The 13,031-nt window shown below is 37.2% G+C and overlaps 2 protein-coding genes across 2 annotated transcripts in view; one reads left to right on the top strand and one right to left on the bottom strand.

The window, feature by feature from the left end:
• Positions 1–1,258: 1,258 nt before the first annotated feature.
• vopp1b (VOPP1 WW domain binding protein b) overlaps positions 1,259–13,031 on the top strand; it is a 12,876-nt gene continuing 1,103 nt past the window's right edge. The window contains exons 1-3 of the mRNA XM_088321979.1: positions 1,259–1,718; positions 9,834–9,892; positions 11,374–11,451. Of these exons, the coding sequence (XP_088178105.1) occupies positions 1,668–1,718; positions 9,834–9,892; positions 11,374–11,451 (188 nt within the window). The 5' untranslated portion in view covers positions 1,259–1,667. The remainder of the gene's footprint in view (positions 1,719–9,833; positions 9,893–11,373; positions 11,452–13,031) is intronic.
• lancl2 (LanC lantibiotic synthetase component C-like 2 (bacterial)) overlaps positions 12,228–13,031 on the bottom strand; it is a 22,534-nt gene continuing 21,730 nt past the window's right edge. The window contains exon 11 of the transcript XR_015847524.1: positions 12,228–12,246. The gene's annotated coding sequence lies outside the window, so the exon portion shown is untranslated. The remainder of the gene's footprint in view (positions 12,247–13,031) is intronic.

Here is a 13,031-nt window from a genome sequence, read left to right as displayed (position 1 = left end):
GAATTTTGGACGTCATTTTCTTATGGAAAGCAAAGGGAAATAAAATTTAAAAAGAAAGACAAAATATATGTATTTTATTTTTTAAATCAACGAAAAAAAAACAGCAGAAAAAATGCGAAAACCATTTTTGAAAACTAAAATATAAATGAAAACAGAAACAAATGATGTCCTGTATTCCGGGAGAAAAAAAAACTAAATTAAATTAGATTAAAATACAAATAAAAAAACTAAAGGCTTTTGGACGGAAACACATAATCTATTATAAAAAATCATTTTGTTAAGAAAGGCACGTCATTTTCTTATGGAAAATAAAACTAAAAAAGAAAGAAAAAAATGTATTTATTTTATTTTTTAAATCAACATAAAAACCCAGAGCAAAAAAAAATGCAAAAAACACTTTTGAAAACTACAATATAAATAAATACAGAAACAAATGATGTCCTGTATTCCGGGAGAAAATAAGCGAAAACAGAATTGGAGAAGCTAAAATATATTTACCTGACGTCCAAAAAATGAGAATACTGTAAATAAAAATTAATAAGCAAAAATAAAACATCAAAACGTTAGTTTTTTTAAACTAAAATACAAATAAAAAAAACTGTTATGGTCGGAAACATATAATCTATTATTCAAAAACAGTAATTCAATTTTTTTTTAATGGAAAACAAGGGAAAATACAATTAAAAAAAAAAAGACAAAATGTATTTATTTTATTTTTTAAATCAACATAAAAACCCAGAGCAAAAAAAAAAAAATGCAAAAACCACTTTTGAAAACTAAAATATAAATAAAAACAGAAACAAATAATGTCCTGTATTCTGGGAGAAAATAAGCGAAAACAGAATCGGAGAAGCTAAAATATATTTACCTGACGTCCAAAGAATGAGAATAAATAAAAATCAATAAGCAAAATAAAACATAAAAACATTAGTTTTTTAAACTAAAATACAAATCAAAAGACTAAAGGATTTTGGTCAGAAACATATAATCTATTATTCAAAAACAGTAATTAAAAAAAGGTACATCATTTTTTTATGGAAAACAAGGGAAAATAAATTAAAAAAAAAAAGACAAAATGTATTTATTTTATTTTTTAAATCAACATAAAAACCCAGAGCAAAAAAAAAATGCAAAAAACACTTTTGAAAACTAAAATATAAATAAAAACAGAAACAAATGATGCACTGCATTCCGGGAGAAAATGAGCGAAAACAGAATCGGGAAAGATAAAATATATTTACCTAAAATAGAAATGAATAAAATTCGAGAAAACAGAGGACATCATTATAATAATATATTTTTAGATACATAAATACTTCCTCGGATTCAATTCTCCTCCATCTTATCATTTTGTTCAATAATTCAGAAGGGAAAGGCGTTTGTTTGCGGGCGGGGTACCCGCGGGGGCTAAAGGGGCCGACGGACGACTTTGGGCGGGCTTCAAACATCACAAGCTTCCGCTACCGTCGCGGTGCTCGCCATTAAGCCATTTCCAGCCTCCTCCTCCCCGCTTCTCCTTCTTCTTGCTTCCACCGCCGGTGGCGGCGGAGGAGCGGCGGGATGCTATCTCCGCCGGCAAGCCAGCGGCCGCTAACGACAACCACCGTGAAGATTTAGAAAGAGAAAGAAAGAGCTTCCATTCTTTTCGGCCTTTTTTCGGAGGAGACATGAGGAATCTCCGGAGCGATTTTGCCTTGACATTCTGCCTCTTTTTAGAGGTGAGTACACATCTTTCCTTGCTATTTTTATTCCAATTTATCTTTACCTTTTACCTACACCCCCTTTTTATCGTTCGTTATTTCACAAACACACAAATAAATTAATTTAAAAAAACGTTTGTTTCGCTAAGCTCCAGCGCCAGCCGAATCCCTATCAGAATAACAACAATTTAAATTTCGCTTCCTCGATATAAAAAACTCACTCGACTTAGAGGTCAAACGACGACATAAGTGATATTTAAGGCATATTCTTATCAATTCGGCTCCTAAAAATACCACCTAAAAGCTTTCGGCTTTGAAGAAATCCCAACTTTAGGAGAAGCCGTCCGTTTCGTTTCATTGTCTTAGTAAGTGAAGGGCGGTGACGTCACAATTGAGGTTGGTTACAAAATAAGAACAGTTCTGGTGTTCTAAATTTTAAAAAAATGTTTTTTTTAATGATCAATGTCGGCAATATACATCTAACAATCCTTAGTGAAAAGACTATTAGTAAAATACAAGTAGAATGGGCCGAAGTTGCCAGGCTTGGCGTTGCTGGGCATTCTCCTTGAGCGAGGTTGTTGGGACGTTGAAAAGGGGCCAGAAAACCACTAGGGCAGTGTTTTTCAACCTTTTTCTGAGCCAGGGCACGTTTTTTTTTTTTACATAAGAAAAATTTTGCGGCACACTAACCAAAAATTTTATAAAATGACACTGAACAGTATGTTTAAATACAATATATAATTTATAGTACCCCCAGTTTTTACAGCACAGACACTTGACAATGACATCATATTTGAAGAAAATGATTCATACATATTTTATAAAATTTTAAAATTTCTCACAGCACACCTGACTATCAACACTGGCAACACTAGTTGAAAATCACTGCACTAGGGAATGCCAAAGAGCTGTTTTGCTGGTATTCATTGAGGTGCTTTGACACCAAACCTAGCTAAAGACCCTCTCGGAGGCCTAAAGTACAACTAGCATGTTCCCGTTAGCATGTAGCTGTTAACATTACTCGTTAAGATAATTTGTTAGCATGCAGCTATTTGCATGTATTACTTTGCTAACATCTGCTAGTGTTAACAATTATTAAGAAAATACTAGCATGAGTGTCGACGTGCATATTTTATGTTTTTTGTTTTGCTTGTGTCGTCCGCGTCACTGAATAAAACTTTCAATTCGTTGTTTTTTGACCCAGTAAATCAATTTAAAATACACTTTCGTTGACATTTTCATGTTGCTGGGTGAGTGTATGCGCAGTGGATATCGCTGGAGCCTCATATATTGTTTAATCCACAAAGGGTTCACCCAAACAGAGGACACAGATTTTAAATTTACACAATTAACTTGTCATTTATTGTTGATTGCCTGTTTTAAAATAAAAAAAAAATTCATTCATTCATTCATTCAAAAATCAATTCATAAATGAATACTGTTACCCTGTACCTGAGTAGTTTTCTCACCAGGTACCTTTTTTATTTGTACTCAAGTCATTATTTTGATGACTAACACGGCTCGTATGGGTGCTTGAAATCCTTGAAAATGCCCGAATTTTAAATATCGTCCTTTCAAGGTCTGGAAAATCCTTAATTTTGGGCGAAGTCCTTAAATGCTTAAAATTGGTTCCATTGCCGTGTTTCCTGGAAGTCTCACTCTATAGACCATGCTTTTAAAGAAAGAAAAATGACGCCAACTGGGCTCCAGTTCTCATGTGGCGCGTTACTGCCCCCTACTGTTGCATCCTAAAGGACAGCTTTATCAGATGAGCCATAGGAATTCCGGCTCTTTTGGCCCAGTTTACTCTGAAGAGCTGGTTCTTTCGGCTCCCAAACGGCTCCTCAGATTTTTGTTTTTTATAGTGATTTATTATCAATAATGCACCAAATGATTTAATAATTAGTAATTTCCTGGGTTTTGCAGGGGACCCCCCCCCCCCCCAAAAAAAAAAAAACCCATGAAATATAGATTATTATAATCTCAGATCTACCCCAAAAAATTGTAAAATCCAAAACTATTGTCGCTTTTTACACACTGAACAGATTTTAAGTCGAAGAACACAAATTTCCTAAAATGCATTAGAATAAAATATAAATTAAATATATTAACGCTTGAGTGCTATAAAAAATGAAGTAAAAATAACTATTTAGAATTCTATTTGAATCAATTTAGACACAGATTTTCTGAAAATCGCTCCAAAAAATATAAATTAAACTAGGTAAAAGAGAAAGCAAAAGACATTGAATTCATCATTCAAATGAGTCCAAATTTGACTTATTTTTCTGCTTTTTATACACACAATACTTTACCTTATTATGTATTGCGCTCAATTATTACCCAACACCTATAGAGAGAGGCTTTTCCGAGTTTGCGTGTGCATTGTTGAAACAGAATGGCAGAATTCATGTCAGTTTATAGCAGCCCATTGACACAAAAAGATTGCATATCATGGATAAGAACAGCTCAAAATAGCACAAAGCATGTGCTATCAGCCTGAATTTGGCCAAGAAAAATGCGTATGAACCCTGAATATTGCACACTGGGGCTTTGAGACAAAAATAGTTGATTATTCATCGATAGAATAAAATAGATTTTTTTTTTTTTTTAAATAACACTGAGGGAATTTAGAAAGCTGTAATGTTTTTTTTTCCCCGCAAAAACAATTCTCCATCTTCACTCGTGTCCAACCCCCGATACTCATAAACATTCATTATTAACCAGAATGATTATTATTTTATCATCACTCAGCTGATTCGCATTCATCCATTTTAAATGTACTCAGGCAGTGTATTCCTAATCACAATTTTATTGTTAGCTTTAGATCGGTATTAAAACCGGATTTCAATCCAGACTGAAGGAATTCCTGTTCATGCTACCACTAAGATGCTGCAATCATATTCATTTTGTATAGTCAAGTCAAGTCATTTTGATTTGTATAGCCCTTAATCACAAAGAGTCTCAAAGGGCTGCACAGGTTATTACACAGACTATTTTTCAGACTATTATTACATCATCCCCTGATCTGGAACCAACATGAGGGCAAGGAAAAACTCAAAAACTTCAACATGAGGAAAATGAAGAAACCTTGAGAAGGGACCGCACACGTAGCATCCCCCTTTCAGGATTACCAGACAGCAAATGATGTTGCAATCACAAATAATACACAGATATTGTCCACAAAAAGTATAGGTTATTCATATGCTATAGAGTAGAAGTGTGTTTTAAGCTTAGATTTAAATATTTCCACTGAGGTTGCAGATCGGATCTCAGGGGGGAGAGCATGCTACACTGAGCTTGTATAGAGAAAGCTTATGATTCTGCGGATTTCTTCTTGGCTCTTGGGATCACCAGAAGACCGGCGCTCTCAGAACGAAGGCTTCGGACCGGAACATAGGGGGAAATCAGATCTGAAAGATATGAGGGAGCAAGTCCATGTATGATTTGGTATAATATTAAGAGAACCTTGAAATCACATCTTAGGCTAACAGGGAGCCAATGCAGGTTAGCCAAAATCGGCGTGATGTCATCTGACTTTTTTGTCCTAGTTAAAAGCCTCGCTGCGGCATTTTGTACCAGCTGAAGACTCTTGATTCTGGACTTCGGGAGACCAGAGAGTAGTGCATTACAGTCATCGACGCGTGAATTATAATCTCCGCATCCGACTGAGACAATATAGGATGAATTTTAGCAATGTGGCGAAGATGGAAGAAAGCGGTTCTAGTCATTTTCTTCACATGTGTTTGAAAGGACAGATCGGGGTCAAATATGACACCTACATTTTTAACTGAGTCACTCTGTGTGATGTGACATTTGTCAATGTTCACAGCAGTTTTTGAGAATAAGTCACGGCATTTAGATGGACCAATAACTAACATTTCGGTCTTTTCAGAATTAAGGCGCAAGAAGTTGAGTGACATCCATTCTTTGATCTCAGTGAGGCAGGCCTCCAAATTTCCACAATTTAGTGTCAGATTCCTCCAACGGAAGATATAGTTGAGTATACAATGCTAAAGTAGTAGAGGTGGTACGATTATCGGCACCGATATTTGGGAATTTGAGAATTTGACGGGTATCAGCGTTTTTATTTATTCGACGGGCCGATTAAATGTATTTAAAACTGGGTTATTAAGGCTCAGTTGCAGTCAAGCCTCTCTCTCTTTCTGTCTCCACCCACACCGTGCCTTCTGATTGAATAAGCGACCGGGCTGGAACCACTGAAGCAGGAAGAACTTAAGAGCGGAGTGAACAGCAGCAACTCCGCTAACTCCTGAGTCCCGACATGCCTGAAAAACATTCAGATGGAAACTGATACATTAGCTCTTATCATAACATGAGTTGGTCACTCAAGCGTGTTTGTTTGTGATTGAGAGTGAGCATAAAAAGCACTTCGAAGTGGAAGTCTGGGTGATTAGCTGTTACCATAACATTAGTTTGGCAATCTTGATCCTTAGTTTAATGTTATTTCCTGAATTGTTAGTTTTTGGTTTAAGTGAAAGATGAGTCATGCTAGCAGTGTTGAAATTCCAATTTATTTAATGTAAAATGATTCCTAGTGCTAAGAAAACTAAGAGTATTTGTTATAAATTCCCCCAAAACAGTTCTCTTAAACCTTTTATAATCAATTTGTATTTCAAGATAACTAATGGGACAAATCTTTCACATAAGCCAAAAACTAACAGTGCATGATTTAAAATTAGGCTTAGCAGCAACTCGTATAAAGGGTGCATAAAACGTAAATAGCTCCCTAATTTCTTTTGACAATAAATAAACAAAAATGACTTCAATAAAGTAAAACAAAACGTGCATGGAAATTTCAACAAAGCTTGCAAATTGAAATGTCTGGGCATTCCTCTGTTTTACTGCCAGATTGATGAACTCATGTTATGGTAACAGCTAATCATTGAGCCTTCCATTTTAACCTGCTTTTTGTGCACGCTTGATTGACCAACTCATGTTATGATAAGAGCTAATCTGTCAGGCTCCACCTGAATGCGCTTACCTAAAACAAGTGAACTACACTTTTGATGCTATCTTTTAATCACACACACAATTTTCTACAACAAACTCTATAAAATCTCAAAAGTATCAGCGGTCTTAATTCACAGGCATGTAGGTAAACAGGAGTTAGCAGAGCTGCTGATGTGTACTCTGCTCTAATGTTCTTCTTCCTGCTTCAATGGCTCTGCCCCTGGTTGTTCATCCAATCGGAAGGCGGGGGGTGGGTAGCGTCCGAGACAGTGGGCGGGAGTTAGGGTAGGAGAGGCTCAGCTGTAGCTGAGCCTAAATAACCCAGTTTTAAATATATTTAATCGGCTCATCGAATAAATAAAATCGCCAATATCAATTAAATTGTCAAATCTATAATCGGTCGACCGCTAGTTAGCAGAGATAACCGCAAGCAAGCTTAATGTTCCGAGCGAACCCGTTTGAACTATGGAAGCCCGTCCGGCTAAAACCGCCGAGCAGCTTTTAAAGCGTCCAAGAACATTCAGTGGTTGTGTAAGAGTCATTTTTTTCGGTCCCACGGGGGGGACAGCCAGAGGGGCATTTACTCGCTCACTTTGTCTAATTGGAGGGAAGACAATGAACAGAGCTGGACGACGGCCACGGCCGGGTAATGGATTACGATTAGGTCCCGACGCCAGAAATGGATCGGTGCAAATTGGATAATGGGTGATAAAAACTTAGTTGTGAATCTATATATTGGACACAAAGAAGTACAGTGCAGGGTTCCTGCTGATCTTAGAAAAGTCTTGAAATCCATTATTCTAAAAATAAGGCCTTGATTGGCATTTAAATGACTTAAACGATAAATGGCTCTCTGACTAACGTCTTTCGCCTTGGCTAAAATAAATAATTGTATTTTTTTTGTCGACTTGGGTCTTAAATTTGGTTTTTCAATTTATAGTCTTACGCATTCCGAAATGCCCCGAACCTCAATAAAATGTGTCCCCTAACAACCATAACTAACCAAAATGTGAAGAAAATATGCACCTAAAAAACAATATTTAAAGGGGTGGATAATAAATATGTAACAAAATATGGTCATCCCCCATTCATCACAATTAATAGGGACAAGAACACCCACAATATGTAAAATCGACTATAATAGATCGCAGCCAAAAAGTGCTCGCAGTGCAGTTCACTTTTTGGTGGACTGAACAGCAAAAAAAGAGCTGCAGGCCTAACAAAAAGCGCTCTGCCGGCCTCTGCTCGCAATATGCGATTGTGGATAGTGGATCGCAGCCACACGAGTGCAGTTCACTTTTTGGTGGACAGAACAGTAAAAAAGAGCTGCAGGCCCGACAAAAAAAGCGCTGTGCCTCTGCTCGCAGCAATATGAGATTGTTGATAGTGTATCGCACCCGCATGAGTGCAGTTCACTTTTTAGTGGACAGAACAGCAAAAAAGAGCTGCAGGCCTGACAAAAAAAAGCGCTCTGCCGGGCTCTGCTCGCAGCAATATGCGATTGTGGATAGTGGATCGCAGTCGCTCGAGTGCAGTTCACTTTTTGGTGGACAGAACAGCAAAAAAAGAGCTGCAGGCCCGACAAAAAAGGCGCTATACCGGTCCCTGCTAACACAGGGCTCCCCCAAAGTCTTAAAAACTTAAAGTCGTATCATTTGCAAATTTAGGCATTGAAAAGGTCTCAAAGTTTGTCTACTAATCTTAAATTTAACTCTCAACTGTCTTATTTTCCCCCTGTCTAACCTGCGTGATGAGCTAATAACCTTACGATAAGTAAACTAGCAAAAGTATGAAACGTTGTGCCTTCAAATTAATTTTCTTTATTTGCCACTTTATCGATCTCTGACCGATAAATGCAATATGTCGGTCAGAAAATCCAAATTTCTTCGTTTTCGAAAATGAAGTTTGCTGGGCTTGGCATTGCAGGGCATTCTTCTTGGGTGAGGTTGTTGGGGCTGTGGTTTGTTGAAATGGTGCTAGGGAGCCTCTAGGGTGTGCCAAAGAGCCACATTCAGCTCCAGAGCCGCTTGTACATGAATGCAGTTGGTATTTATCGGGGGTGCCTTAACATCAAACCTAGCTAAAAACACTCCCAGAGGTCTAAAGTCCAACCGTGTAAATTTTCATGAAAATTGGTTTAACCGTTTCAGAGCCTATGAGCCGCATACGCTAATGCGGATTTATAAAGGGAGATTCTAAAAGTTTAAATACTTAGATTTATGAAAAATAGCCCCGATTTTGAATGTAGGCTGGCCACAAATATCCCATAAAATCTTGCTAGCTAAATGCTAAAATATAAAGTAACGCTAAATATAAGCTAACTGAAATTAACATTGAAACTTAAATACAGGAATTCCTAATCTGAAAATTAAAAAAAATATGCGACTGTTTTTAATCGTGCCATTTCATTTTTTTTTTTTTCAATTAGCATCGCTAACATCTAGCGCTAACAGTTTTATTTAACGTTTTGTTGCTATGTGAGCTAACATGAGCTAACTCGAATTAACAAATAAAGCTAAACACAAGAAATGCTCATCTGAAAATAAACCAAATTTGTGACTGTGTTTATTGTGATATTATTTGTTTTTAAATTTAGCATCACTCATATCTAAGTTTAGCATTTTTATTTAACATATTGCTGCTACGTGTCCTATCACGAGCTAACTGGAATTAACATTGAAGCCCATGTAGAGGAGATTGCTTCATTTTTAATTTATTGGCAGGGACTTTGGCACCAGCAGGGTGCGCCAGAGGTCTACCACAAGAATTCGTTTCTCCTAGTCTCATTTATCAAACCTTTTCTAATCTCCCAAGGATAAATCTTACCACAAATGTATTATTTTGCTTTCAAGTTATCAATTTTGCAGTTCACTCATTTTGTTAGGAATTATTGATCCCAAGAAAAATGTGGACACAAACACCTGGAACGTTTTTTTTAGCATTGCTAATATATAGCAATCAAAATGTTATGTAATGTTATCAATGTCTTCACAAGAGCTAACTGTTATTGTCATTGAAGCCTATAGACGGGGGAAATTCTAAATTGAAAACAAGCAAAATTTTTACATTTAATGTAATTTTTTTTTCCATTTAGCATCACTAAAAGCTAGCGATAACATTTTTATTTGACATATACTTACTCTTTTTTTCTTTTTTTTACAGGCTATAGAGGCTAAAAAGTACTGCTGGTATTTTGAAAGTGGATACCCGATCTATTTCATGTGAGTACTACCATTCCCATCTCAGCTAGCATAAGCGCTAATTGTACATGCTACGGCTAACCAAGTGTGATGTGTTAGCATGCTACACTTCAGTAGACAGTTGAGCAAGTATTCAAAAGAGTATACCTTTATTGTCATTGTCACAAATGGGTTAACATATTGTGACAACGAAATTGGGCATGACACTCCAGTTTCACACATTCACGGTGAGGTAAAAAAGCCAAGAAGATAAAGGAACAGAGAAGATAAGGTTATAAAACAAGGAGGATAAGGTTTTAGTAATAGTTTACACAAAATTGACACAAGAAATGTCGGCATGTAGGATGTTACATACAGTAAAGTAAGTAAAGTACGCATGCTTTGCTGTTTTTTTCACAGTTCTTTAGAGCATATGTGCCAAACTCATGGCCTGCGGGCCAAAAGTGGCCTGCCACATCGTTTCAAGTGGCCCTCGAGAGCTTAAAATGTCCGCTAAAGATAAAATGGGTCAAAAGAGTGTACATTTCCCAGAATGCATGTTAACCAAAATGCCAGGGTGCTAAACTACATTACTGTAGGTTGAGAAATTTGCCTTCATTTGACATAAGGTGAGGTCCTCTAAAACGGTCGGCCATTTTGTTGCTACAGGAACCTGAAAAAAACGGAAAGGTTGTCATTTCTTTTTTTCCCCCTTTTGTTTTCTTTTTTTGCCTTTTAATGTTGTTTTCTTCTCCCTTCTTTCTTTTGACTCCCTTTTATTTTTCCCTTTGTGTCTTTCATTTTTTTCTTTTCCTTTTTTTCTTCTATTTCTCTTTTCTCCATCTCTTTTTCTTTCATTTGTTTCTTTTTGTGTTCTTTATGTGCTTCCTTTTTGTTCCATTTTTTCTTTTCCTTTTTTTCTTTCATTTTCCTTTGGCTTTTCTTTATCTCCTCTTTTATTTCATTTCTTTTGTTTTTTTCTTTTTCGTGTGTTTTACCTTTTCTAATTTATCTTTTTCCCCCTCTAGTTTTTTGTTTACAATTTCTTCTTTTCTTTTCTTTCATTTTTTTAAAAATTTCATTCCTTATTCTTTTCTTTCATTTTTTTCCTTTCCCTTATTTTCTTTTCATTCTTTTCCTTTTTCCTTTATTTTTTTCTTTTTTCTTCCCTTTTCCCTTCTCCACATAAGGCTTGGCGAAATAGAAGTCGAAACACCTCAGTTTAGTTGTTTTGTACTCTATGTGTAAACAAACTTTATCTGTCTTTTTCTGTAGTTTTAGTGGGTGTCCACTCACATTAGCAGGGGCGTTATCACCACCTACTGTTAAAGAGAGTCATTGACCCTATTTATTGTTCTTAGCATTATTTTGCTAAAGCAAAGAGGCTTGCGACCTGTTGAAAACCGGTTTGCGATCCACATTTGGGTCCTGACCCAGCAGTTAAGGACCACAGATTTAGATGAACTCAGTAGGATGCTAACGCTAAGTGTATGCTAACGCTAAGTGTTAACCCCTCAATCCAGATGTCGCTCCTACGAGGACTGCTGTGGAACTCGCTGTTGCGTGAGAGCGCTATCCATCCAGAGACTCTGGTACTTCTGGTGAGTGTTATTTTTTTTTTTATGCGGTGCTTTGGAAAAGTATTTGCCCCCTTTCCCGATGTCCGAGGAAATACAAAATGCAGTTTCAAAAATAACTCGAATGAAGGTTCATAAGTGGCCAAGTCATAGTCGAGATTTAAATCTGATTCATAGATCCAACAGCGCTTGATTTCAGCCAATCAGGTAGACAGATCGTGGGTGTCGATTTAGGTCGGTCATCTTTGGATCACAAGTCATGTTTATTTGTGACACCCTTAATCACAAGGAGTCTCAAAGAGCTGCACAGACTATTATGACACCATCCTCTGATCTAAAACCGACATGAGGGCAAGGAAAAACTCAAAACCTCAACATGTCCACACGCTCGTACAGTTTGTTGGGAATGATCAAAATGTAGCGTTTACCAAATTGTTCGAATTATTTATCTGACTCCATTAACCAAACACAACCTACATTCATCCAACAATTTATGCGCGCTCGTTTCTTGAGAGAAAAAAAATGACCAGGAAAGCTGACATTTTCACACGGGGGCGGATTTATTTTCCCAAACAGAAGAACTAAGTGTACTCCATCGTAAACAGCCGAAGTGACGTTGGAGTCTGTGTGAAGCCTCCTTCTCAAGTCCTTTAGCTTTCTCTTATCGTCCCACGTCTCCCCGCAAGATGGCGTCTCGGCTCCTCCCATGGGCGTGCCAAGCAATTGTTTTGCGCCCGACGTTCTCACAACACAGCGCCTTGATGTCTGGCTTCCCAAAACAACATCGCCTGCAGTCCTGCGTCAGCAAATCCACAAGTCCTGTTATATAAAAATTCCTTAGACAAAATATGCATTTCGAACAACCTGCCCTGACCTAGTACATTGAAATAAAGCCCACTCGGTAAAAATTGTCATTGCAATAAACTGAGTCAATCGTATAAAATCCTTTAAGTGCTTTGTATCAAAATGCTTGGACAATGTGTCTGAGGGACCCGTAACGTAGATTAGAGGTATCCGGAACGATTGCTAGGGGTGGGCTCAGCCAAACACTCATTTGGAGAAATGATTGAGATGGATAAAGGCATGCTAGCAGCTTCACCACCAACTCAACCTGCATAGGATCGATAGGAACCGAAACTACGAGATTTGTTCTACAGTAAGTGTATTATTTTGATGACGCTGCTGTTGGATTGCTTAGTTGTCAGTGAGAGAAGTTTACGAGATACTGCGGACGCTTTACTTGCTTTGAGTAGATCACCGCGCTCTCGTTAGCATACCTCGTTAGCATAGGTCAAAAACAAATACAAGTGAAGGTGGTGTTTCATAAGTAAATCTTGTAAATAATGGGATCGATAGGATGTGCAGTTTGTGAGTCAGTGTATCTGGTTTATGAGGCCCGTGATGTAGTTTTCATATGTTCCTCGCTGAAGACTCAAAACAGGTGCAGATGGCATCAATCTTTTCGTGAATTTGATATGCTCGGTCACTTGTTTGTATATCCTCTATAAACCATTATCTCTCACAAATGGGAATCTATTTCTATATGTAGTTAATAGGGAGCTTCCTCATAGATTGCCAACATTTTGCATCCACCCTAACATGTT

This window comes from Urocampus carinirostris, chromosome 18 (genome assembly GCF_059441175.1).
Source record: "Urocampus carinirostris isolate Australia breed hairy pipefish chromosome 18, RoL_Ucar_1.0, whole genome shotgun sequence".
In the NCBI taxonomy this organism is placed as follows: domain Eukaryota; kingdom Metazoa; phylum Chordata; class Actinopteri; order Syngnathiformes; family Syngnathidae; genus Urocampus; species Urocampus carinirostris.
Note: the sequence above shows the minus strand (reverse complement) of the source record. Positions and strands in the feature narration are given on the sequence as shown.